Below are 26,575 nucleotides of genomic sequence, written 5' to 3'. Positions count from 1 at the left end.
CACACATAGTGGCCAAAATAGAGCAGGGGTATCTATACTAATATCAGAGAAAATAAACTTCTAAATTCAAAAGAACTATAAGATACAGAAGGCCGTTATAAACAAAAGGGACAATCCACCAGGAAGAAAGAACCATCATAAATATCTGTACACCTAACCAGGGTGCCCCAAAATACATGCGGCAAACCCTGGCAAAAATGAAGGGAGAAACAGACATCTCCAAAATAATCATTGGAGACTTCAACACATCATTAGATAGAACAACTAGACAGAAGATCAGTAAGGAAACACGGAACTTGAACAATATGATAAATGAACTAGACCTAGCAGACACACACAGAATGTTTTACCCAAAGTCATCAGGTTATATGTTCTTACATGCTCATGGGCACAACCAGGTTAAAAGTGAAAGGCTCAAAAAAGATATTCCTTGGTGGTAAACTTGGCCCAGTGGTTAGGGCGTCCGTCTACCACATGGGAGGTCCGCGGTTCAAACCCCGGGCCTCCTTGACCCATGAGGAGCTGGCCCATGCGCAGTGCTGATGCATGCGAGGAGTGCCGTGCCATGCAGGGGTGTCCCCCACATAGGGGAGACCCATGTGCAAGGAGTGCGCCCCATAAGGAGAGCCACCCAGTGCGAAGAATGTGCAGCCTGCCCAGGAATGGTGCCGCACACACGGAGAACTGACACAACAAGATGACGCAACAAAAAGAAACACAGATTCCCGTGCCGCTGACAACAGAAGCGGACAAAGAAGACACAGCAAATAGACACAGAGAACAGCCAACCAGGGTGGGGAGGAGGGGGAAGGGGAGAGAAATAAATAAATGAATCTTAAAAAAAAAAAAATATATATATATATATATATATATATTCCATACAAATAGTAACCAAAAAAGGAGCTGGAATAGTGATACGAATATTGGACAAAATAGATTTAAAATGTAAAACTGTCATAAGGGATGAAGAAAGTCATATTAACATATTAATAAAAGGGGAAATTCACCAAGAAGAAACTATAGTAAATATTTATACACCTAACCTGAGTGCTCCAAGATATATGAAATACACACTGGCAGAACTGAATGGAGAAATAGATGTCTCTACAATAATAGTTGGAGACGTCCAGATATCACTCTCAGTATTGGATAGAACATCTGGACAGAGGACAAAGAATCAGAACTTGAATAATAAATGAACTAGACATAACAGACATCTATAGCGAATATCCCGAAAACATGAGAATATACATTCTTTTCAGGCACTCATAGATCCTTCTCCAAGATGGACCATATGTTGGGTTACAAGGCAAATCTCAATAAACTTAGAAAGATCAAAATTATACAAAACACTTTCTGTGAACATAGTGGAATGAAGGTTGAAATCAGTCATGGGTGAAAAGTGGAAAATTCATAAATATATGGAGATTTAACAGCATATTTTTAAATAATTAGTAGGTCAAAGAAGAAATTGCAAGAGAATTCAGCAAATATCTTGAGACAAATGAAAATAAGAACACAGCTTGTCAAAATCTATAGGACACCAGAAAGGCAGTGCTGAGTGGGAAATTTATAGCCCTTATATGTATACATTAGAAAAGAAGAAGGAGCTGAAATTGAAGATCTAACTATACATCTGGAAGAATTAGAGAAAGAACAGTGAACTAATCCCAAACCAAGCTAAAGGAAAGATATAGTAAAGATCAGAGCAGAAATAAATGAAATTGAGAACAAAAAAACAACAGAGAGAATCAAGAGAAACAGAAGTTGGTTCTTTGAGAAGATCAACAAAATTGACAAACCCTTAGCTAGACTGACAAAGAAAAAAAGAGAGAAGATGCAAATAAATAAAATCAGAAAGGGGAGGGGAACATTACTACTGACCCTGAAGAAATAAGAGAGCTCATAAGAGGATACTATGAACAAATGTATGCCAAAAAACTTGACAATGTAGATGAGATGGACAAATTCCTAGAAACACATGAACAACCTATGTTGACCCTAGAAGAAAGAGAAGACCTTAGCAAATCAATCAAAAGTGAAGAGATTAAAACAGTCATTGAAAACCTCCCAAAGATGAAAAGCCCACAGCCAGATGGTTTCACAGGTGAATTCTACCAACCATTCAAAGACAATCTAATACCAGTCTTGCTTAAGCTCTTGCAAAAAAATCAAACAGGAAATAACAGTACCAGGCTCATTCTATGAAGTCAACATCACCCTAATACCAAAACCAGATAAAGATCCTATGAAAAAAGAAAATTGTAGACCAATTCTTCAATGAATATAGATGCAGAAATCCTCAAAATACTTGCAAACCAAATCCAAAAGCACATTAAAAGAATTCTACACCACAGTCAAATGGGTTTTATCCCAGATATGCAAGGGTGGTTCAACACAAGAAAATCAATAAATGTAATAAGCCAGATTGATAAATTGAAGAAGAAAATTCACATGATCCTCTTGACTGATGCAGAAAAGACATTTGAAAAAATACAGCACTCTTTCTTGATAAAAACACTCTAAAAGATAGGAATAGACGGAAACATTTTTGGTATGGTAAAGTGCATATATGAAAAACCTACACCTAGTATTGCACTCAACAATAAAAGGCTGAAAGAAAGCTTTCCTGCTGACATCAGGAACAAGACAAGGATGCTGACTGTCACCACTGTTATTAAATATTGTGCTGGAAGTTCTAACTAAAGCAATGAGGCTGAATAAAGAAAAGGCACCAAATAGGAAAGGAAGAAGTAAAACTTTCAATATTTGTTGATGATATGATCCTGTATTTAGAAAATCCTGAAAAATCCACAACAAAGCTACTAAAACTAATAGATGAGTCCAGTAAAGTGGTCATAGATTAATATGCAAAAATCAATAGCATTTCTATACAACACTGATGGGCAATCTGAGGAGGAAATCAGAAAAAAAAATTCTATTGTAATAGCAACTAAAACTATCAAATATTTAGGAATAAACTTAGTCAAGGACATTAAAGAGTTGTATTCAGAAAACTACAAAACACTGTTAAAAGAAACCAAAGAAAACATAAATAAATGGAAGGACAACCTGTGCTCATGGATTGGAAGACTAAATATCATTAGGATAGAACCTCAACCCAAACTGATTTACAACTTCAACGCAATCCCAATAAAAACTCCCAACAGCCTTTTTTGCAGAAATCAAAAAGCCAATTATTCACTTTATTTGGGAGGATAAGGGACCCCAAATAGCCACAAATGTCTTAAAAAAGAAGAGCAAAGTCGGAGGACTCTAACTTCCTGACTTTATTTTTTTAAGATTTATTTTTTTCCTCTCCCCTGCTCCTGCCCTGCTGTTTTTGCTGTCTGTGTCCATTCGCTATGTGATCTTCTGTATCTGTTTCTCTTTTTTTGTCTTCTCTTCTCATCTTTCTCCTCTAAGATTCAGAGGGATTCAATCCTGGGGACCTCTGATGTGGAGAGAGGTTCCCTGTCAATTGCGGCACCTCGGTTCCTGGTTTCTGCTGTGCTTCACCTTGACTCTCCCCTTTGTCTCTCTTTCGTTGCATCATCATCTTGCTGCATGACTCACTTGTGCGAGCATTGGCTCACCATGCAGGCACTAGTGTGAGCACTTGGCTCACCGTGCAGGCATGCTTTCTCTTCTTCTTTTTCACCAGGAGGTGAAACTGCATATGTAAGATTGCTTTACAAAATATAATATGCAAATATACTAGAGAGAAGGAAATAAGAATAGCAGCTGTGTACAGCAGGGGAAGCATAGAGAGACTGAGAGATGATGAGTTTTGTTTGTTTGGTTTGGATTTTGTTTTTTATTGTTGTTATTACTGGAATAATGAAAATACTCTAAAAATGATTGAAATGATGAATGCATAACTATGCAATCATACTAAATACCACTGATTGTATACTTTGGATGAATATATGCTTTGTTAATATGTATCAATAAAATTTACTTCTTAAAAAAAAAGCTCCTGGGAAGGGGATATGGCTTGAGAGGTTGAGCTCCCACCTCCCACATAGGAGGTCCCAGGTTCGGTTTCCAGTGCCTCCTGAAAATAAAAACAAAAACAAACAACAAGCAAAACAAATGAAAAAAACCAACTTAGGGAAGGCGATGTGGCTCAGTGGTTGAGTGCCGACTTCTGACATAGGAGGTCCCAGTTCAATCCCCAGCCCTGGTACCTCAAAAAACAAAAACAAAAAGCTCCTTTTAACTAAACCATTTGAAACCATTAAAGGTTGACCCCCTTTTTTTTTAAGATTTATTTTATTCATTCATTCATTCATTTATTCATTCATTCCCACCCCCTTTGTTTGCACTTGTTTCTTTAGGTGTCACTGGGAATCAAACTCGGGACCTCCGATGTGGTAGGAAGGTATCTAATCACTGGGGCCACCTCTAGTCCCTGCTTTTTTTTTTTTTTTAAGACTTTATTTATTTCTCCCCACCCCCTTGTTGTCTTTTTTCACTTGCTGTGTCTGTCTTGTTTCTTTAAGTGGTACCAGGAGCCAAACCCGGATCTCTAATATGGGGAAGGGAGGTGCCTAATTGCCCGAGCCACCTTCACTCCCTGCTTTGTTGTGTGTGTTCCACATTATGTTTTTCCTCCCCAGCTTTCTTGTTGCATCAGCTTGCCACACCTGCTGGTCACGTTAGCTTGCAGTCTTCATTTTAGGAGGCACAGGGAACCTCTGCTCCCTGCTTTGTTGTGTCTCTCATTATGTTTTTTTTCTTCTTGTGTCTCTTGTTGTGCCAGCTTGCCATGCCTGCCCATTGTGCCAGCTTGTTGTCTTCTTTAGGAGGCACCAGGATTCAAACCAGTGGCTTCCCATGTGGTAGGCGGGAGCCCAGTTGCTTGAGTCACATACATGTCTCCAGACAGAGACTTTTAAAAAATGGTCCTAAATATGTCCAAAGATGTCCAAAGAGCTCTCATGTGGGAGGTCCTGGGTTCAATTCCTGGTGCCTCCTGGAGAAGGCAAGCAAACAATGAGCAGACAAGCATTCCCAACTTTTTGTTGTGTTTCTCATTATGTTTTCCTTCCTTTGTCTCTTGTTGGGTCATCTTACTGTGTCAGCATGCCAGCTTACTGTGCCTGCCCACCCTCTCAGCTTGCTGTCTTGCTTATCTTCTTTAGGAGACACCAGAAACCTCTATTCCCTGCTTTGTTGTGTCTCTCTTATTTTTTCTTCCTGTCTCTTGTGCCATCTTGTTGCACCAGCTCACTGTCTTCTTTAGGCGTCTCTGGAAACCAAACCAGGGATCTCCCATGGGCTTAGGTGGAAGCTCAATCACTTGAGCCACATCCACTTCCCATGATGCTTTTTTAAAGCACATATTTAATTAGAAGGATTTTAACTAAGATTTCAATTGTCCTTAAGTATTCACAATTGGTTTTCTGTATAATTTATTGATTGATGCCATTATATTTAGACTTCTCTGGCCTGGGCTGGCTGGCATTGGCTAAAAGGGAGCATGTGGGTTTAGGGGGTGCATGTGGTCCCAGTCTGAGTGCTGTGAAGCTGCAGTGATACATTCATCTTAAAATGAAAGAAGGTGCTGAGGTCAAAAACATACCCAGCCTCCAACTTTTTTATTCTTTTAGCCACTAAGGGAAAGAATTACACACCATTCTCTCCAGCTATATTTTAAGATCCTGTGTCCCCTTCAAAGCTTCCTTTGATATAGGTAGGGTATGGGGATGAAGGAAAGGGAAAATGGGGAAGAAGGAAAAATTAAAAATAAATTTAAACTATTTTGATTCAAATTTACTTACTTTATAAATCCTTAGCACAAATATTTTGGGCCATTTAGGCTTTGAAATATTGCCTTTTCAGCAGAATGAACAGTATATTACTGGTCAAGAAAGATGTATAGGATTTGGAGATCCCAAACTGAGCTTTTTTTTTTTTTTTTAAAGATTCATTTATTTATTTAATTTCCCCCCCTCCCCTGGTTGTCTGTTCTTGGTGTCTATTTGCTACGTCTTGTTTCTTTGTCCGCTTCTGTTGTCGTCAGCGGCACGGGAAGTGTGGGCGGCGCCATTCCTGGGCAGGCTGCTCTTTCATTTCACGCTGGGTGGCTTTCCTCACGGGCGCACTCCTTGCGCGTGGGGCTCCCCTACGCGGGGGACACCCTGCGTGGCACTGCACTCCTTGCGCGCATCAGCACTGCGCATGGCCAGCTCCACACGGGTCAAGGAGGCCCGGGGTTTGAACCGCGGACCTCCCATATGGTAGACGGAAGCCCTAACCACTGGGCCAAAGTCCGTTTCCCCCAAACTGAGCTTTAAACAAGCCCAGCAGCCTCACTCAGTAGTTTGCCAAGTGAAGCTTCAAAGGAAACTGGGTTTTAAGTAGGGGCTGTTTTGCCAGAACCAATTCCAATTTTGCTTGCTATTCCAGCATAATTATTGATAGCACCCTCTTTGACTCTCAAAAGTGTCCTCAGCTAGAATGGTCACCCTGGTTTTCAGTCATGCTGGGTTGAAGACATTGATGGGATGAATGGGAAGGAACTAGGCTCCAGAATGAAGAGGGTTAGGGGGAATTATTTCTTTTTAGGGTTTTCCTTAAAAGGCTTCTTTTAGCACTTTCTGAATTGACTTGCCGACTTCCTTCTGAAGCACTTCGCAGCGTCAGTTTATTTTTCTTTGGTCCAGCCTTTCCTGGACCAGTGTGTCCTGGCACAGCCTGGGTTTCTTTTAGACCTGTGAGTAGTAGTGCCGCATGTGTGTGGTGATCCAAGCATGGACAGGTTGGCTGTGAATGAGGCGATAAGAATAGAGAGAAGCTCATATCCATACTAGTAGACCAAGCTTCCTGTGCACAAGCCTTTGAATACTGCATTTCACTGTCTGAAATAGCATTCGTTTTAAGCTGGGGTCATTTATTCCCTCTAGAATTAAGCAACAGCAACTATTTTGGGAAAGAGATGTGAGGAATTTTCTGTTTTCCGGGCTGCACAGAAGTTACCTTTCATATCTTTTTTTTTTTAATTTCATATTTTTAAATTGTTATTTCTTTTTTGCTTTTTTCCTTTTTTCCTTTTAATTCTATCTGTCATGTTTTTGAAGGCTGTGGTGGTAAAGCCTTGTAAATGGAAATTGACACCTTTCAGATCATCTCGAATGTAATTAATGTCAAATCTGCTATGCTTGCTATAATCTATAAAGATTAGTAACGATTGAGCTTAGATGCTTAAACCTAATTAACCCGAACTGTAGAAAGAGAACTTTTCTTTGAGATTAGCCTGTAACAGAGATGCTGTTGAGATGGGGTAAAATAGAACACCTGGTACCTGCCCCTCTCTCACCTAGCTAGGCCCCTGCAGGTTGTCTTTTGCATACGCCTGTGTAGGCTTTTCTGGGTTTTTGGAGAAGTTTAAAATAAGTCAGTCAATGCAGTCCCCCTCCCCCAACCCATCCCATAAAGCTGAGATGGGTAGGGCTTGGCAGCTGGTGGCAGCTGTGGAGATAAATAAGCATCCAGGACTCTAGATGGACGGGTGTGGAGGAGCCTGGGATGAGGTGCCTACCGTGGGAAGAGGCCATGAGGACAGAGCTGCAGCTGGAGCCCAGAAGTTCAGGCAGCGAAAGGGAGGTGGGGGCTCTAACAGTCCTTTCGATCAAGTTATTGTATTCTGGGAGATAGAGGATTACATGGCAGAAATATCAGATATGCCTTAAATGACATCTGTCTTGTCATTTAATTAATTTAAGAGAAACCAGGGAACTATTTTGGTTTGTTCCTATTTTACTTTTCTATTTGCTACTAATCCAACCAATAAAGAAATAGCCGACTTCTGCATTTTGTCTCTAGAAATTAGCTGCATGGAGGAGTCCATGGCTGCTTAACTTTTTTTCTTTCTATTTTGTTACTAATAAGCAGTTTTTGGGTTTTTTTTTTACTTTGTCAGGGAAAATAATGTGGGGGATGAAGTGAAGGTGTTGAGGTTGCCCTCCCCCAAACAATACTCTCTAGGCTCATGGTAAGCATTTCACAAATTCTGTCCTCTGTTGTGCACAAATACATAATACATTTACTTAAATTTAAAAATTGTAAATAACTACCTGTTTTGCATGGGGAGGCTGGTGAAATGTCGGGTTAGTGGTACCATATCCACGATCAATGCCCTAATATTGTTGCGTTGTATGTGTGTGTGTTTTAATGAACTATTGTTGTTATTTTCCAGCTAAACGAATTAGCATAGGGTTAAGGATCTCAGAATTTGAGCTACAGTGATGACTTTCTATTTGGATAAGCTGTGAAATGCTTGTCATTTCAGGCCAACATTCCTATTTTTTTTTATTTTACTTTATCATGTGAGAAATTATTGGAAAAGACATTTACAGGATGGCAAAGCATAAAGGAGTTTTGAAATTTTTAAAGCTTTTCAAGAAAATAAAATTGAAGACACAGATATGCCTTTTAAATAAAAAAATATTCTTTAAGTTGGGTTTTACTTTGTCTGTCTAACAGTAAACCTAATATTTCTATAGGAAGTTAAAGAATTAATATTTTAAGCACATGTGTTAAGTCCAGAGTGATGAAAGAGTTGGATATTATTGACAATTTATAGAGAAAGCCTGGGAAGGGGGATGGATAGGAAATTGAGAAAAAAAATAAATAAACTTTGAAGTTTTTAGAGAATTGATACATTGAGGAAAGGCTTTCTGAGTGCTGATAGGTGCTCCAGGCAGTCCTGGGATATACGAATAAAGCCAGAATTGTGTTGTGGAGGAGTCAGACATTGTTAACTTGGGATTCATCTGGATCCTTAAATGCTCCATAAAAGATGATGGAAAGTCATTACCAGCTGCATGTCTGTGCAGTGAAATTGCCAAAGTTCCCAGCCTCTTCAGTCTTTCTATTCGGAATTGTCTCCATTCTCATAAACTCACTGACCTTGCTCTCCTCTCTGTATTCTAGGAGAGACAGCGTCTGGAGACGATCCTCAGCCTTTGTGCTGAATACACAAAGCCGGACAGTCGCCTGTCCACTGGCACGACTGTGGCGGATGTGCAGAAAATCAATAAGGAGCTCGAGAAGCTGCAGTTCTCTGATGAGGAGTCTGTGTTTGAAGAAGCCCTGGTGAGCCCTGACACAAGATACAGGTGCCATCCGAAAGGCTCTCTCCATGATGCAGATGTGACAGGCTTCGAGGGCCTCGGTCAGAGCAATGCCAGCTTCCTTTCCCCAAGGAGCATCAGAAACGATGAACTGTTCAGCGATCTTACCAAGGCTCCCCCACTCCCTTCCTCCGCTTTTCTGAAAGCTTCCAGCGAGTCCACTTATCTCAGTATGGCACCAAAGGTAATGCTGGCAGAGCAAGGAGACTATGCCTTAAGTTCTCAGGCTAGGCAGATGCATTGCCCTAGAAACTTTTTATCACTTCAGTTGTCCAAATCGTTTTCAGCGAGGCTTCAGCTTAAGAGGTAATTAGCTGAACAAGGTGTAGTAAATTAGGGTGGTCACCATAGAGTAACCAATTTTCACTATAAAAAAAAAAAATATTAGACAAAAGGGCAAAAAGAGAAAAAGAAAAGTTTCTCTTCTTTCTGCCCTCTCCCAGTTCTACACCTGAGAGATGAGCATAGTTAAAAGTGCTTCATGTGGCTTCCTAATGTTTTCTGTGCATAAAGGACCATTTATTTCAGACTTAGACATCCATTTACATACCCATAGGGTTCAGCACATATTTTCCCCCTAGCTAAATGTCTTAGGCATCTTTGCATAGTAACACACAGCTCTATCTCATTCTTTTTTTAATGACTGACTAGTATTCTATTGTTTGGAAGTACCATTTAAGTTGTTTCTAGTTTTTTGCTAATGATAAATCTATACAGCAAATATTCAATTATTTATATACATCTAGCTACAGGCTCACTTACTGAAAGTCGAATTGCTAGGTCAAATGGTTTGTATATTATTAATTTTAATCAATATTTCCAAATTACACTCAAAGTATCACATTTCAAGGCAACACTTTACCAGTTTAGGAGTGTGCCGTGTTCTCCATAACCATGCCAACACTGGTTATTATCAAGCCTTTACAATTTGCCAAACTTCACAGGTATTTTAATTTTCTTTTCCTTCATTATGCTTACATTTGGGTATCTTTTCAAATTTTTATTAATTTGTACTTTTGACCCATCTGTTCATATTTTTCATTCATTTTTATTCTTATTTTTGTCTTATTTTAACTGAGCAATAAGAGCTGTCATGATAAGAAAAGTAGTGTTTTGTCACAAGTGGTCTTTTCTTTCACTTGTCTTTGAATATACAGGAGTTATATATGGCCATAATTATTATTTTATATTCTGGTTGCTTATTATGATTTTAACAGAACTTCAAAATTTGAGGGTTACTTTAATGAAGTTAAAAGAAAATCTTTTGGTGTTATATTTTTCATAGTTTTAAGAGGTTTTTTCTTATGAAAATTGAAAAATACATTATTGCACTACCTGTTTCTAAAAAGGTCTTGAGGGAGCTTACCAATAAGTGATACATATTTCATTAGAATAAAATTAGAACACCAAAAACAGTAAGTAGGAAAGAAAGAGCAGGAACCATAATCACAGGGACTGTTTGATGGACTCTAACCATTAAATTCATCTCTGAAATTCTTGGCAATCATGGCCAAAGGATACCCCTCTCCCCCAAAAAAGAGCTATGCTAGTTAATTTTTTTAATCAGAGAACACAAACTGATATATTTTTTTGAGGTGGTACTGGGGATTGAACCTAGGACCTTGTTCATGGGAAGCAGGCACTCAACCACTGAGCAATACCTTCTCCCACAAACTGATTATTTAAGAGAAAGATGTAAAGATGTTATGTGCTAAATTCTTAAAATAATTTATCACATGGAACATTACTCAAAGGAGTTTTGGGAGTTTTGTTTGTGTAATTTTTTTTTTTTAATAGGAGGTACTGAGGTTTGAACTCAGGACCTTATACATGGGAAGCAGGCACTCAACTACTGAGCTACATCTGCTCCCTAGTAATAATTGTGGTTTTTTTGTTTGTTTGTTTGTTTTCAGAAGGTACTACTGGGAATTGAACCTGGAACCTCTATATGGGAAGCAGGTGCTCAACCACTTGAGCTACATCTGCTCTCCTGTGTATTTGGTTTTATTGTTGTTTGTTTGACTATAGCAAGACACTTATTGAATGCTCCTGGTCCAAAGTCCTTTTCTACATGTTCTTCTATGGTATACACTAAGGACTCTGACTGTTAAATCCATTTAGACATCAATCCCTTCCTTCTACTGACCATGTTTACCTTACTAATTCTCAGCAGAGAGTAATTATAGGAAATAGAACATCTCTCTGTTGCCAGAAAGTGGTAACTGTTAGAAACTGGGGTCTTGGAAAAAAATCAGAGTTGGTGTTCACTCAAAGTAAATGATCCATCATTTGAAAATTTGAGTTCTTGCATCAGCTAATAGGACTCCTTAGAAATCTTTCATTTCCTTTTCATTTTTAATCTTTTCACATTTCTTCCTTCAGGGAGATCTGCCAGATTAGTTAAAACAGTGAGCTGCGTGCTCAAAGAACTAAGTTTTGGGAGATAGATTCCTTCCTGGAGAAGCTTGTGACAAGGAAGCTGTTGGTGTGTAAACAAGCAAATCCTGGCAGATGTTTTTAATTGCTCAGATATGAGCAAATAAGAGAGCTCTAAATTTTAGAATAGCATCCATTGTCAAGGAGATGTAAGACTGCATTCTTTCGAGAGCAAATATCAAGGGCCCTCAGGTCACTACATAGCAGCTTAGAGTGAAGGTGACAAAATAATAAGTTCTAAGGAGTGAGTGTTTCATTTATTAACCTTTCTAGGGCAGACTTTAGGTATGTTATACTCCAGGTCAGGAGCTAGAAGACACATACAGACACACACATACACACAAAAGGTTTGACCATTTGTTTTGGAGGCTCTTCCAGTTGAAGTAAGTCTAAGCACTGAATTATTCGCTTAACAAAGTACAGTGTTTGTAATTAATCAATGTAGTGAAACATGGAGAAGAGGGGAACATGAAAAACACTCTCAGTTGATTTAACTAAAAGATTTTGATGCAGTTTAGAGAACCTGGGATTTACTAGTCTGGAATTGTTTTACCTAACATTTTAAGATGTGGATGCCCTTGGGAATTTGCTGATTTTAATGAATCTTTGTGAAGTCGATCACTGCCACCACAGGTAAAAACTGGCTTCAGGGCCCATCACTCTTCTCTTTTTGTGTAATCGTTCTGTCTATACTGGAGAGCCCCCACATCCCTAAAACCTTGCAAGAGGTCTCTAAGAAGAGATCTGCAAAAATGAGCAAGTGGAAAATGTCTGGTCCCTGCCCTCTCTCCCCTTTCTCTATGTGGATTGAATTACTTCAAAGGTGGCATATTCAGGAATGCACAGACATGTGTAATCTGCTTATTAAAACCTGTTTCTGTGTTGGTGTATTCGATCCATTACTGTAAGAAAATACCAGATAAATTAAAAACAAAAGGCATATGTTCAAAATTTCAACTTTCTCTGTCACTAAAACTAAAAACTAAAGCTGTTTGGAGGATACCACACCCAGGGTCTCTATTTGTTTTCTTGATTTGCTTAATAAATGAGATTACAGTGTTCTGAGATTAGTGTCCTCACCCCCATTCTATCACAAACTATCAGAGTTTAGACTGCCTCTGGAAGGTTCTGCTGTTTATAAATAACTTAAGAGAAAAAGGACAACAACAGTCATTTCCTAGATGGCAATTATTGCTGTAAACAGACTGTAAGGTTGCCTTTTATTAAATATATCTACTGTGATCAATTTTCTAAAGACTTTGGATTGCATAAATAATTTCTGCTATTACCTATCTTCATCCCTACTTATACAGTTTATAGTTTATCAGATTATGTAGTTGTTTGTTTGTTTTGTAAGACTTTGCTTCCATCAATGAGATTATATATATATATTAGACCAGTAGTTTATTGAGAAATAGAAGAAAAGAATAGAGTTATACTTCTGAGGTGTAGATGTGGGCTCCTCTCGGCAGAGAGAGCACTAAGAGATATATTTTTAATCCACATTGGAAGTTGAAACCTAATATGTAATGTTACCATTGACCCAACAGGATACTAGCCTTGGTGAGGCTTTCCTGCTAGGATTACTCGTCAGTGATTTTGGAATGCCATTCACTGTTACAGGCATTCCTCATCGCCTAAAACAGGCACCAAAGTATTGGGACAATGAGATTCATTGTCTGTGAAAGAAAGGTCAGAACTTGTTTTATTAGTCGATAAGATATTGGACTTAAGATGATTAAAAAGCTAAATGTCAGAGCTTGGAAGGCCTGCATACCTACTTACTAGCTAACTGGCATTACTGACTTCTGAATCCTCTGAGCTCCTGTAGGCGCAGTAAAGTAACATAGAAATAAAAAATATAATATGACAGGTATCTTCTTAAAATTATAATGATCAGAATTGTAAAGGCACTGAATTTAGTGAGGTACCCTCACTTTTAATGATTTCCGTGGTTAATTTGAATATTCTTTTCAGTGATTGGTGAGCAATCTTCAGTAAATAATGAGGTTACTGTTTTCAATTTCCATTTGTGAATTTGTAATAACTTTTGGCTTACTGACCACCCAAAATCACCTCTGTAGCAAACAGATAAAAATTAAATAAGCACTATACCAATACCAGCATCCCTTGAATTGAAACCACCTGACTTTCAAAAAGACTAGCCTCTGCCAAGTGATCTCCAAGATAATCAACCTGTATTCTTGAAAGGAGGAGACCGTTTCTGAACCACTATACTCCCTTTGTAAACATTAGGCAGTCACATATTGCCTGTGGGTTTGAGCTACAGTATTTCTTTCTTCCCTGGTTATTTGTCCTGATTCTGTTCAGGGATATTAGTATGCCCTAGGCCATTTAATTCCTTCTTCATCTTTCTTGTTCCTTGCTAAGGGTTTACTTTTTCCATGAAATAATTTTATGAATGGTGGCCAGTATCCTGTTTCAGAGCACAAAAGCCCACCCAGCCTTGTTAGTGTCTTAAACACCATATAAGAAGGTCCTTGTAGAAACAAAGACAGTAGTGTGTGAACACAAAAAGTGAAATATGAATCCACTTAACTGTGTGGTTTTTAAACCACTTGGGGGACCACTGAAGTAGCAAAGCCTGTGTTATTCTGGTTATTAATTTTGTGGAACATTCAGTGAGATGGGGCCAAGTATGACTGGCCCTTGCTCTAACACCTTGTGTTGGGAAGGAGTTATTATGTATGCATGCTCCTTTGCAGATAACCCTAGCAGTGAGAACCACAGTAGGGCTAGAGAATCAGGAGGCTCTTGTAGGAGGTGTACTCACTTGGAAAAGGGAGAGAATATGAAGCTTGTAATGAAGGTAGTGTTGTGTCCTGGGGACCCTGTTTAGTTTCCGATTTTATGCTGCACCAAACTTTGTCTATGATCTTGGAGAAGTCGTTTCAATCTTCATGGACCATGGTTGTCTCACCTGTATAACTTCATCCTTTCAGCTTAAAATAATATGAATTTGTGAATTTAAGGTGGTTTGTGTGCGTTAACCTAAGAACCTAACAGGTGAGGATGGCATTATCTCCCTGGGAAAAAGCATTCAGAGTTCCAACTAAGCAATGGCAGGGATGCTTTTAGAATCCAGGTGAGCACTGAGGCTGTGGCATACTAGACCTTGCTGCTTTATAACTTGGGAAATTCTGGAATTGAAATGTGAATTGCTCTTTTCTGTGTTGATTAATCACAGACCCCAGAGAGCATAAGCGAAGAACAAAGGACTCAGGAATTGGCAGCAATGGAAGAGACCCGGATAGTAATTCTAAACAACCTTGAGGAACTTGAACAAAAAATCAAAGACATAAATGACCAGATGGATGAATCCTCTAGAGAGGTAAAAACCATGAGTTTACTTTTAATCAACTTCCCTTTTTCCTTCTTTCCTTTAGTTTAAAAATGTTACAGCTTTTTAGGGTCCAGGCATGGCAAGCTGAATATATAGCTGTCAGCATGAGCAAACATTTGTTCAATGGGTACCACTTGTAGGATATAAATACCTTTAAAAAAGATCAGATGAGATAAACATGGTAAGCCATTTTAATGTATGTTATATATAGCTGACTTGGTCTTAACTAGTATATACTTTCTGACTTGCCCTGCAAGATCTGCCCCCTGACGTTCCCTCTATTTAGGTGTTCAAGTCTAAATCCAACAAAGTACGGAGCATGCTTCCTGTGAGTCAGGCACCCGGCTGGCACTGTGGGAGAGATTCACACGCGATTCAAGCATAGATCCAGTGTCTTAGTTTGTTACTGCTGTAACAAAATACCACAGTCAAATCAGCTTCAACGACAGGAATTTATTGTCTCACAGTAGGTTTAGGGGTGAGAAGTCCAAAATCAGGGGGTTGGCAAGATCATGCTTTCTCCGAAGTCTGTAGTGTTCTATGGGGACTTGTAGCCATCTCTAACTCAATTTCTGCCTCAAGTACATAGTCATGGCCATTTCTCTCACTCTGTCTCCTCCTGTGCCCAAATCTCCTCTGCTTGTAAGAACTCCAGTTATATTGGACTAAGGCCCGCCCTGATTCAGTTTGGCCTCACCTTAACTGATCACATCTTCAAAAATCCTGTGTAGAAATGGGTTCATATCCACAGCACTGGGGTTTAAGACTTGAACATGTCTGTGGGGGACATAATTCAACACTTACCCAGCTTTTTAAAGGTTTGCAAACTAGGGGTGAGTCAGAAACATATTCTATAATAACCATATAAACTACATAGAATTATAATAGGAGAAAGAAAATGGTCATTTTTACATGATGCCCATGGAATAGGAAGAGCAAATAATTCTGCCTAGGGGATCTGAGTGTCATGACTGACAGATGATATAGATAGCCCCTCAGTGGTAAGAGGACTGCTCACCTGTCAGCTTACACACAGACCCTGGAAGCCCCTCCTGCTGGACTGCTAGGAATGCAGTGCGTACATGCTGGGCCGCGTGTAACTTTCACTTCCTCCGTCTGGGTATCAACAAAGAAAGACCTGGCTGCTCCCAAGATAGTTCATAGTTGAGCTAGAATCTAAGCAAATAGGAAAAGTGTCATTGTAAGTAGAAAAGGGGTTATAGTAGAAAGATGAAGTGATAAGATAAGCAGTGCTCTTAGCAAATATATTCTAGACTCTAGCTTTCCTATAGAGGAGTCCGGAGTTTCACATGGCTCTCTAGGCCCACAATCCAGCCAATATAGTAGTACTTTCTGAAATTTGTAGCTGTTAATAATACATCTCTAAGAGTATGTCGGTAAGAATTTCTCTGAAGGGGAACTATTTCTGAGCTTTGTTTCCTGTCTTCAGTTGGATATGGAATGTGCCCTTTTGGATGGAGAACAGAAATCTGAAACAACTGAACTTATGAAGGAGAAGGAGATTTTGGATCACCTAAACCGAAAAATAGCAGAACTGGAAAAGAACATTGTTGGTGAAAAGACCAAGGTAAAAGAAAATCGTATTTGAGTGCAGTTGTTATGAGCAAAGTAATGGTGCCATTTGATTCGGTTCAATGAAATTATCAGGATTTTACATTTGTATGCCATGTTTCTGGAGATAGTGGCACTAAAGAAAAGTCAATGTTAGGTAAGTTGTCACAAGCAAAGGACTGTAAGGTATTGGGCAGCTGATACTGAGAGACAAGAGCTTGTTTTAATCTGTGAACTGATGTTCTCATTTTGAGATGAGTGAATTGCTTTTTGTCTATTAGCCTTTCTGTTCTTTTGATTCCACTGTATTTTTTAAGTAACTTCTTAGTGTGTGGAATTTCTTTGCTCCTGGTGCTTTGTGGGGTAGCTTATACATATTCAAATATTATTGTCTCCTTTTTCATATTTCTATTTGTTAAAGAAGATGAATGGAGACCATTCATCTCACCTCTCTTGCCTTGCCATTGTCTTCAATGTAAGTGCATTGCTCTGAAAAATGCTTTGAAATTTTGGGGAATCCCCACACACTGCCAAGTGAAAACTGCCTGTGAAACACAGGGGACTCTTACTCAGAAAAGGTCTTGCTTATGCATTTCAGGCCACAACCTAATTTTAGCTGATGTATATTAGAAAAACTATAAAAATTACTTGGAGTCCTTAGAATTTAGGGTGGTGGTAGGGTTTTTTTTTGTTTTCTTGTTCATTATATTTATTTTCCCCTTCTGGGATGGGATATACTATACCTCACTCCCTCTACCATTCTGAGTTAGATATAGCTGAAATAAGTCTAAAATAAAATTCTGGTTGGGAAAGAAAAAGCAGATGAGCTTTAAAATATTCTTTCCTGCTCATCATGTTCTCCACTAAGCCAAGAAAAGGTACTAAGTACTAGTGGTAATGTGCACAACGAATTTCTGCTGAATGGGGCTTCCTTTTTAGGCTCTTTGTTTGAAACCTATAAATAAGGCCATTTGATCTTGGTGCCAAAGAATGAGCTCAAAGTAATGTTGTCAGAAATGGAAGTCAGGATAAAAGCTTTCTTAGTTGCTTGCTTGTCAAACTTATACTGCACAGCCTTTTCATATTAAATTTTATGCATGTTCATTCTGCTCACAGACTGAAAGATTAAAGAATCCATTTGGGTAGTAGGTAAAGTTTTCTTTAAAATCTCAAAACCAAGTCAAAGGATTTACTTGTCTAATTCTGTAGTAAAGGAGGATTCAGTTAATACTTCATGCTTTTCAAAGATTTGCATTTATATAGCAAGAAGCTTTCACAGGAGACATTAGATGTCTTATTTTGGTATTTATTAATATTTTACTATTTATGTCATACTGCAAAACTTGTGGGGCATAGACTTGGGAACACCTCACCTTCCTTACCCATGTTTTTCATGGATTCATCCATTATTTATCTTTGCGTAGCCTACATATTGGAATCTGTTTGTCTGTCTTTCATCGGTATTAAATTCTGCCCCAAAGCAAAGTCGAGTCAGAGGTAAATTGTTTTAGGGGTAGGGGTGAAACTTAGACAGAAACAAGCAGGGAAGCTTCCTCCATCTTTCCTAGTATTGTTTTGGTGACTCGATATAGATAATGCTTAGGAGAAGGGCCAACTGAGGCTTGGACTATACGACCAGTTCATGCAGCTGTTAGGGGATTAGTTGGTATTGGAAGGTGGGATTATTGTCTGTCATCACGTGGTGTGAAAAATGGCAGAACCTGGCTTTGGGCGCAGGACTCCAGAGGAAGAAAAGGGAAGTGCAAACAGACTGAGGCTAGATGTTGTTGCTACAGATTCTTGCCAACCAAACTCAAAGAGAAACTCTGCGCTGCTTGTTGGTATTCCCATGTTTCTTGAATAAGCTTATTCTACCATTTTATGCCACAACAATTTCATACCTTTACTCTCTTCAAACCTCTGACCCACTTTCCTCCAACTAGCTCTGAGATGACCTCACCACTTCCTTCACTGAGAAATTAAAAGCACCACATCTTCTCACAACTAAGGAATGTTCTCTCTTCCCATCTTAACCACCTCTTTGTGTGTGCTCTGGGTTTCTTCCCATCCCACCTTCTCAGGGCCTTCAGTCCTTTCTACCTACCCCACCCCCAACTTCACTCTCTCTATTGGACTTTTCCTCTCAGCATGTCAATATTATTATTAAAATAATTTATTATTGTTAAAATAAATAAATACATGAACTTCCTTCAAGGTACTACCCTATCACTCTTCTTTTTTTTTTTTTATTTTTTATTTTTATATTTATTTATTATTATTATTATTTTTTAATTACATTAAAAAAAAATCCTATCACTCTTCTTGTCATCATAGTCAGACTTTTCAAATGATTTTATGTGTGCACTGTGTCACCTCTTTCTCATTGCCCTGTGAACCTCTTCTCCCATGCCTGCTGGCTTAAGTTCCTGCTACTCCATCAGATTTGCTCTTGTTAGGACTCCTGTAAAAGATCTCTATGTTACCTAATATAGAAAATCGTAGACGTACTGGGTGCTTTCATCTGAGCAGCCTTCAGTGTAGGGCACAACTCTCCTTCTTAGGACTTTCCCTCTCCCTTTTCTGTCTGCCACACTCTTCTGGTTTTCTTTCTCTTATCTCTCAGACTTCTCCATCTCAGCTTCCTTTGCTTGTTCCTTTGCCTCTATCTAACTAGTTAAGAGTATTTGACTCCGATCGGTGCTCACTTCTCTTGTATTACATTCTTTTAAGTCGTAACTTCAAATAACATATTATATACATGCTGTTGACTCTACAGTATGTCTCTTGTCCAGAACTCTTTTCTGAACTTCTGACGTATATCCTATAGCCTACCTGGCTTCTCCAGTCAGATATTTCACAGGCATTTCCAATTAAACACAACCATAAATGAACTCTGGTTCTTATCCTTCCACTTGCCACCCTCCCTTCCTCTGTTCCTGTCAAACCTCTTCTTCCTCCAATTTTCCCTGTCCAGGAAATTGCTTGTCTATCCATTTACATCTTCAAACAAGTAATCTGGAAGTAAATCTTGACCTTCTTTCTCCAATACCCCCACATCCAATTGATGCCCAAAATATTTCTCAATTCCTGCAACTCCTCTGCATCTCCTTGACAGCATTTTCTTCCCAAGCAGCCTTATCTTTGATTTAGTTCCATTTCCATTTGCTTCTCCTTCAATCCACTCTCTTCACAGAAGCCAGAGCGATTTCTTAGAAATATAATTTAGATCATACCACTTTAGTTTCTGGCCCACCATACTTTATTTTTTTTTATTTATTTATTTTGAGAGGATACTGCGGCCTGGGCATTAAACCCAGGACCTCGTGTGTGGGAAGCCGGTGCTCAACCACTGAGCCACACTGGCTCCCCTGAGTTGGTTCCCTTGTTTGTTGTGCTTGTTGTTTGTCTTTGTTGTATCTAGAAGGCACTGGAAACTGAACTCGGGACCTCTTATGTGGGAATCAGGTGCTCAACTGCTTGAGCCACGTACATTCCCCCACTGTACTTTAAATAAAATTTAAATTCCTTACTATCTGTCACCTGCCTACCTGCCCAACCTTTCTGTCACCACTTTGCCCATTCTTCACACCACTCTCATACTGACTTCTTTCTCTCATTTTTTTTAAAGATCCAGCCTCTCTGCCCACTCTCCCTCAAGGTCCTTTGCAGATACTGTTTCCCCTGGCGGAATGTCCCTTCCCCTGTTCTAGGCCTAGTTTTTCTGTGTTTCAAAGCTCAGACTCAACGTCAGTTCCTCTGAAAAGCCCTCTCGGACCTTGCAGTTTATATTATGTTCTCCCTGTTGTTCTTTACATCCTTCTATCTGTCACATTGTGTAATTTACATCTGTGTGGGGTGCATATTAGATAATATGGCTCCCTCTCTAGCTTGTAAAATATATTTGGGCACTATTATCCACCATTTATATGGCCCAAAATTGGAGCCAGAGTATCACCCTGTGTGTTGTGAGAATATTGTTCTTGGATCCTGCTCATGGCTGGCCCAAGCTGGGCTTCAGCAAAAGCACTGAGCCAAACACCTGCCAAAGAGCTACGTGTGGCCAAGTTTCAAGACAGCTGCCGTGGTCCGCCCAGGTGCACATGCCAGAGTGCCTTTGACCATGCTACCAGTCAAGCCAAAGCGTAAGACAGAAGGAGGAAGTGACCTCTGCCCTTTTGGGTTGCATTTCCTTTTCTATACACCTGTTACCGTTGTCACATGTACATTGTGGAATGAGAAAACCAAAACCTGAAACGATATCCCTATTGGGAAAACTCGGATTCACATGTCAACAGTACATCCTGTAAGCCTGGCCCTGGTTCTTTGGAGCCAGAGGGGATAAAAGTTTAACAACACCTCAGAATTCTAATTTGGTGTGAAATTGTTGACATTGATTCCTTGGCTCTTCAGATCATTCTCTGGTATTATGCTGGTACCTAATTTGGGAGCTGTCATTTTATTTTATGTATTTAGTACAAATTAACAAAAGATTATAGTTGATTACTATTTATTGTATGCCAGTATATAAGATATAAGCTATAGGTATTATGTATACAATATAAAATATAGACCTGTAGCCTAGTATATATTTATTGAACATTTTTGCAGTTGTTACCTAGGCTGACCTTTCACTGCCCTTAGGAGGACCACTGGTAAGAGCATCAATAAGCCTGTTTCCATGTGACTATGAGCTAAATGTCATGTCCCTTGTGCTCTTCCTATGTAGCCATATCACAGGGTCACTAAAAATATGGATATAACCCTGAGCAAATAAAAGTATCTAAATTGAACATAAACACAGATTGGATGCTTATTTGGTATATGGTAAGCAGAGAGGTTGTCACATTTTTGGGGGGCAAGTGAAAAGAGGGTGGTTGTTGCCTCTGTTCTAGTAACTTGTTTTGGTTTAATGGGCTTGGTGACTGAGAGTGAGAAGCTGAATTTGGGCAAGGCCTAGTTGTGGAAATGGCTTCTCTGTCCTTTCTACAAACCTCGACCCAACTCTGAAGCCAAAGGCCAATTTCAGGCTATAACTGAGAAGAGGAATGTGTATGGGAGTGTGCATTTTCTTTCTATCTTCATCTATTTTTGACCACATTAAAAATTTTTTGAAAATTTCAGTTTCCTCCTTTTGGATTATCCATGTCTCATCTAGCACACAAAATCAAAAGTCAGTTATAATGGAGTGCAGAAGGGCTAAGGAAAGGCTCTGCTTGATGAAGGTTTCTCCATTTCCCAGATGGTAATCATAAACTAAAATACCCTTTTGCTTAAATACAGGTATTTTGTGTTTTCACACATATATATTGTGATAATTCGTAGCTATCCTGGGCTGCCCACTTTTATAGCTAAATACTGTGTTTAAAGGGGTGAACTGAAGCTTAAATCACTCTATGCCATTTAAAAATCTTAAATTATTTGACTTTCTAATTTTTCTCCAATAATCATAAATCATTGTATATTAAATGGTTAAATTCCTCCCCCATTGTATCTTGCCAAAATACCTGTTACTTCCTCTTCATCCTTCCTTCTACTGAGAGCCAGGGAAGACACTGAGGCTGGGCCAGAATTCCTCAGCCAAGTGCTAATGCCTCTGAGTGCAAGGCATTTATTTGCCAAGCCATAGTCAGCGTTCAGATGGGAGTTCAGATGGGACACAGTCCTTCCCGTGCATCTTTCTTACATTTCAAGGTTAGCTCCCTGATTAAAGGAAGTGGAAATATATCATGGGATCTGGGGATTAAATCAACAGGACTCTAGAATAGCATTATTTATTCAAATGGTTATTTGATTACATAAATCTTTAATTTTCTAATTTTTTGTGCACTGAACATCCATGAGTTGTGTGACTAAAATGTCAAAGCCAAAGGAAAAAATCTTAAGAAAGAAATATAAGGCTGTGCCTCTTTAGAGGCAGGCAGAGGATATATTCTCAACAATCACCATTTGTTGGCACAGGTTCATAATCTTTCCTCTGCAACTCAAAAATCTGAAAAGTTGTGGGGGAATGAAAGTCCTTTTTTAAGATTGGCACCAGAATTTAGTTTGTGGCAAACCCTGACTTGAACTGATACTCACACTTAGTGTGACTATTCCTAAGTTTAGCTGCAGAAATAGAAATGCATTTGATTACAGGATGCTGCCACAGATCTCACTGGATATGTTATATAAGATGTTCTATACATACCATGTTACCTCTATAAAATTCAGAGTATTCTGAAATCTGAAACACATCTGGCATTAAGAATTTCAGATAAGAAATTGTAGCCCAGCAATAGTAAGCTAATCTGCGATGATGTTTATGTCCCATGAATTTGCATAGGGTTTCGTAACTGGAAGAAAGGGATTTTCGGGGTGTATGGAGAGGACTTTGGATGGGCATCTCTTTAATGTGATGGTTTGGGGACTATGGATTTTAATACCTCACTGCATCAATTCCACTTCTCCAGTGCTTCATGAAACGTGGCCCAAGTGCCTAGTACATGCTAGGTTCTGTGCTAAGCTGTTTGAAAATTACAAAGACAGACCTTAAATTTTAAGAAAATCTTCATTAAGTTAATAGGGTTATGAGATTTAGCAAATAAAAGTACAAGATGTTCAGTTAAATTTGGGTTTCAGATTAAAAATGAATATTTTTTAGTATAATTATGCCCCATACAATATTTGGAACATATACTAAAAATTATTCATTGTTTACCAAAAATTGAAGTTTAACTTATATTTTTTCTGGAAAACCCTGCAAGCTAATAAACTAAGCATCTTTTTAGGGTAAATCTTGAGTATCTGCTTGTCAATAGCCATTGTGCTCTTAAATATAGTAAATTCATTTTTTCCATTGGGATTCAAAAATTTTCTGTGTAGTATAATATTCAGAGTACTTCAACTTTAAAAGAACAAAGCAGTGGGAATGCAGTGAGATCCTTGGAATTTAAATAGAGCCAGCAAATTAAATTTTACTTCCTTCCCTCAAGAACACAACTTAGAAGAGAGTGAACTAATGTTACTATCTTTTCACCACAAGATCTGGCAAAACAAATGGTCCTATGATGAGCCTTGGATTTTTGGATCTTTTAAGCATATTGGCAACATTTTTGTACAAGTCCAAATTATTTAGGGTAAACCTGTAATCATTGCTGACCGTTGTATGATTAGAAGAGACTGGTTTTCCACCTGAACTAGGAATGCATTTTCTTTCCCTGAATGCATGTTGGATATTAGAATCTGTCACAGTACTTTTTTTTTTTTGCTTGGTTTACTTGAGACATTTCACATAATGTTGAAATTTTATAATTGGGATGTTACTTGAAAGAGACTTTTTAAACTGTGGTCCAAAGACTATATTTTAAGAGCAATTTTTGGTGGTTCCTGTATCAATGTCCTGTACCTTCATTAGAAAAATCAAAAGGTGGTTCATTGCCTTTGCCTGTCGACATAATGCTGGGTGACTGAATTAGGGATTCTCAGCCCTGATTGCCTGTTAGAATCACCTGGAGATCACCTGGAGAAATTTTTAAAAAATTATCAGTCCCTGGGCCTTAGGCTCCTGGACTTCTGACTAATTGGGGCCTGTGAACAGTTTATTTAAAAGCTCACCCAGGTTATTCTAAAGTGCAGTTAGGGCCAAGGACCACAGAGCTAAGGAAACTGCTTCATGAGGGTAGCCATCAAGTTTGCCCTTTCTAATACTTAGCAGTGCTGGACACATAGTGTGCTCTTACGGCTGTTTACTGAGAGAATGAATGAACAACTCTTTGGAAGCGAATATAGGTCCATTTTCATATGCTGATTTTTACTTTAATTTGTCCATGAATAGTTTCTCTCTGGCCATATATGTACCTTAGGAACAACACCCTTAAATACATAAAATAGACTCTGGCAATGAATTTATAACCCAGTTGGATTTGCTAGTGCATCAAAAGTCAACCAATAAGAGAACTGTGCCAAGGGAAGCAGCTCTGTCTTTAGTGAAGTCACATTCTGTTCTTGGTTTTATGATGTTTCCTGTACACCTTGGATTTTCCCAGATCATTCCAATTCACGGTAATCTTATTATTTTTTTTGGACAAATTGAAATATATTAAAATGCATTTTAATTTATTCATTTCCTGAAAATAGATTTACAAATCTTAGGACAAAAAATAATCATACTCTGTCCTAGTATGAAGTTTGGAGAATATTGCTGTTCCTATAGTAGTTAGCATAGGTGAGTTTACCAATTTAAGTCTGGGGGGAGAGAATGACACCCCAGTGTTAATAAATATTTCACATGTTAAAAAAGCTAGAATCCTTAAACTCTCAAGTGTCATCAATTTTTTCCATCTATTTTATCTTCTCTGAAGAAGGTGATACTTTCAACTTTAATTAACTGCTTGTCTGGAGTTAATTTCCTTTTGAAATCTTCTTGATAATAAGTAGAGGAGATGAATATTAATTTCTTTCTAGCTCATAGTTGCCTCCTGACTTGTTGGAGGACTGATATCACCTCTGTAGTCCTCTGTGACTTATGACCAAACCCACCTCCCTTTGTCCTTCTTTCATCCTTCCCCTTTCCTTCCTTGCCCTAGCTTTGGCCCCACTCAGCTTCTGCTCGGAGACCCAAGTGTGGTCGGTCATAGAATTACTGTAAGCCACAGAGAAGTGCAGAAGGTTCTGATGGTGCCTGCTTGCATAGTTCTTCTAGCTGCCCCCTTGTATGAAATTGTGAAACATTTTGAGCTCAGAAGGAAGGTACTATGTAAATATAAGGTATTTTTTATTAGTTGTTTATTTATAGTTGTAAAAAAAAAAAATTGAGAGCATTTGAGGAACGGTTTAGTTACTTTTTCAAATTTGAGCCCAGTATATTTCCATATTATTAAAGACTGCATCAAAGTTGTTTTTTGTTTTTTTTTTTTTAAATCAAATATAGCTAAAGTTTAGGGCTTTATGTATATGGTATTTAATTGCAATGAATAGGTTTTAAAATTTTTTTTAACTTTCAGTTTTGAGCTGTAATTGCTACAAAGTCTGGTGATACAGTATCTGAAAATGATTCTTTTAGATAAAATGATTTTGCTGTGTAAATCAGACTTCTTTCATCTACAGACAGAGAAAATATATTGTTGTAGCCAAGAAACAAACGGTGTTTTGTGTTGCTGGCTTTATTAAGGGGGAAAAAAATGACAATTTCTAAAACTAAAGACTAAATCTAACTTGTCTTAGTTTTCCTATGGTTTAACACTCAGGATTCCCTTTTTTTGTGAATGAGGCAGTTGCTTTCCTAGCTTCTGCACATTAGGTATGTACAGAGACCAACCTTACCATTGAAGACTGGGACATTTTCTCAATAGGCTGCTAAAGTGTAAGTTGTTGTTATATCATTTTAGGTTGATATATGAAGTAGGAATGCTACTTCTATTTTCTTTTGCTCTTTAGAAGCAAAAGGTATTGAAGTAAAACCCTGTCCTACATTTAGTAACTGTTTTATCTTTATTCCACGAGATTATAAAATACTGCCACCCTCTGCTTGTCAAGAAATGACTGAGATTGAAGAAGTCATTTGGGATGTTATAGAAAGCAAAGGAGATCTGTTTAAGTTCTAATTCCAAAATAATTAAAGATGTGAGATGTGTGTGTGTGTGTATGTGTGAGAAAAGCAAGTAGTCTCATAGTATTGAAATGAATATAGGAAAAGTATGGATTTAAATTATATAATTGTTATAAGTGAGGTTTCTTCAGCCTCTAGCAAGAAAATGTCTGACATATGCATATATGTCAGACCATGTTAAAAAAGACATATTCCTCTCTGAAAATGTCAAGATAGTTTGGGTTTTGATAGGATTTTAAAATTTGAATCTGTAAGATTGCTCTGGAACCAGAAGGAGAAATTGACTGACAGAATGAAGTAAAAAATTTCATTCTGTTGTCAGCTTTATGACTTCTGGATTTAATCATTTTGAGAAGAAAATGCATTTGTAAATCCACATAAACATTTCTAAAATGCCCTTGAAATTTTAAAATTTTAGTTGAAACTGGATACTCAAACGACCTCAAATAGATATTGTCATGTAGTTTTAGATTTAAA

General features: G+C 38.4%; 1 protein-coding gene across 34 annotated transcripts in view; it reads left to right on the top strand.

Annotated features, from left to right (window-relative positions):
* PHLDB2 (pleckstrin homology like domain family B member 2) overlaps positions 1 to 26,575 on the top strand; it is a 264,046-nt gene that overhangs the window by 190,177 nt on the left and 47,294 nt on the right. For 32 of the 34 annotated variants that reach the window (XM_012521541.4, XM_058295871.2, XM_058295867.2 and 29 more), the window contains 3 exons: positions 8,941 to 9,324; positions 14,785 to 14,928; positions 16,391 to 16,528. In XM_012521541.4, coding sequence (XP_012376995.2) covers positions 8,941 to 9,324; positions 14,785 to 14,928; positions 16,391 to 16,528 — 666 coding nt within the window. The remainder of the gene's footprint in view (positions 1 to 8,940; positions 9,325 to 14,784; positions 14,929 to 16,390; positions 16,529 to 26,575) is intronic. The other 2 variants (XM_071214836.1, XM_071214845.1) reach the window with 1 other exon arrangement.

This window comes from Dasypus novemcinctus, chromosome 4, assembly GCF_030445035.2.
Source record: "Dasypus novemcinctus isolate mDasNov1 chromosome 4, mDasNov1.1.hap2, whole genome shotgun sequence".
NCBI classification, from domain to species: Eukaryota; Metazoa; Chordata; class Mammalia; order Cingulata; family Dasypodidae; genus Dasypus; species Dasypus novemcinctus.
The sequence above is the reverse complement of the archived record's forward strand: the minus strand, read 5'-3'. Positions and strand labels throughout refer to the sequence as shown.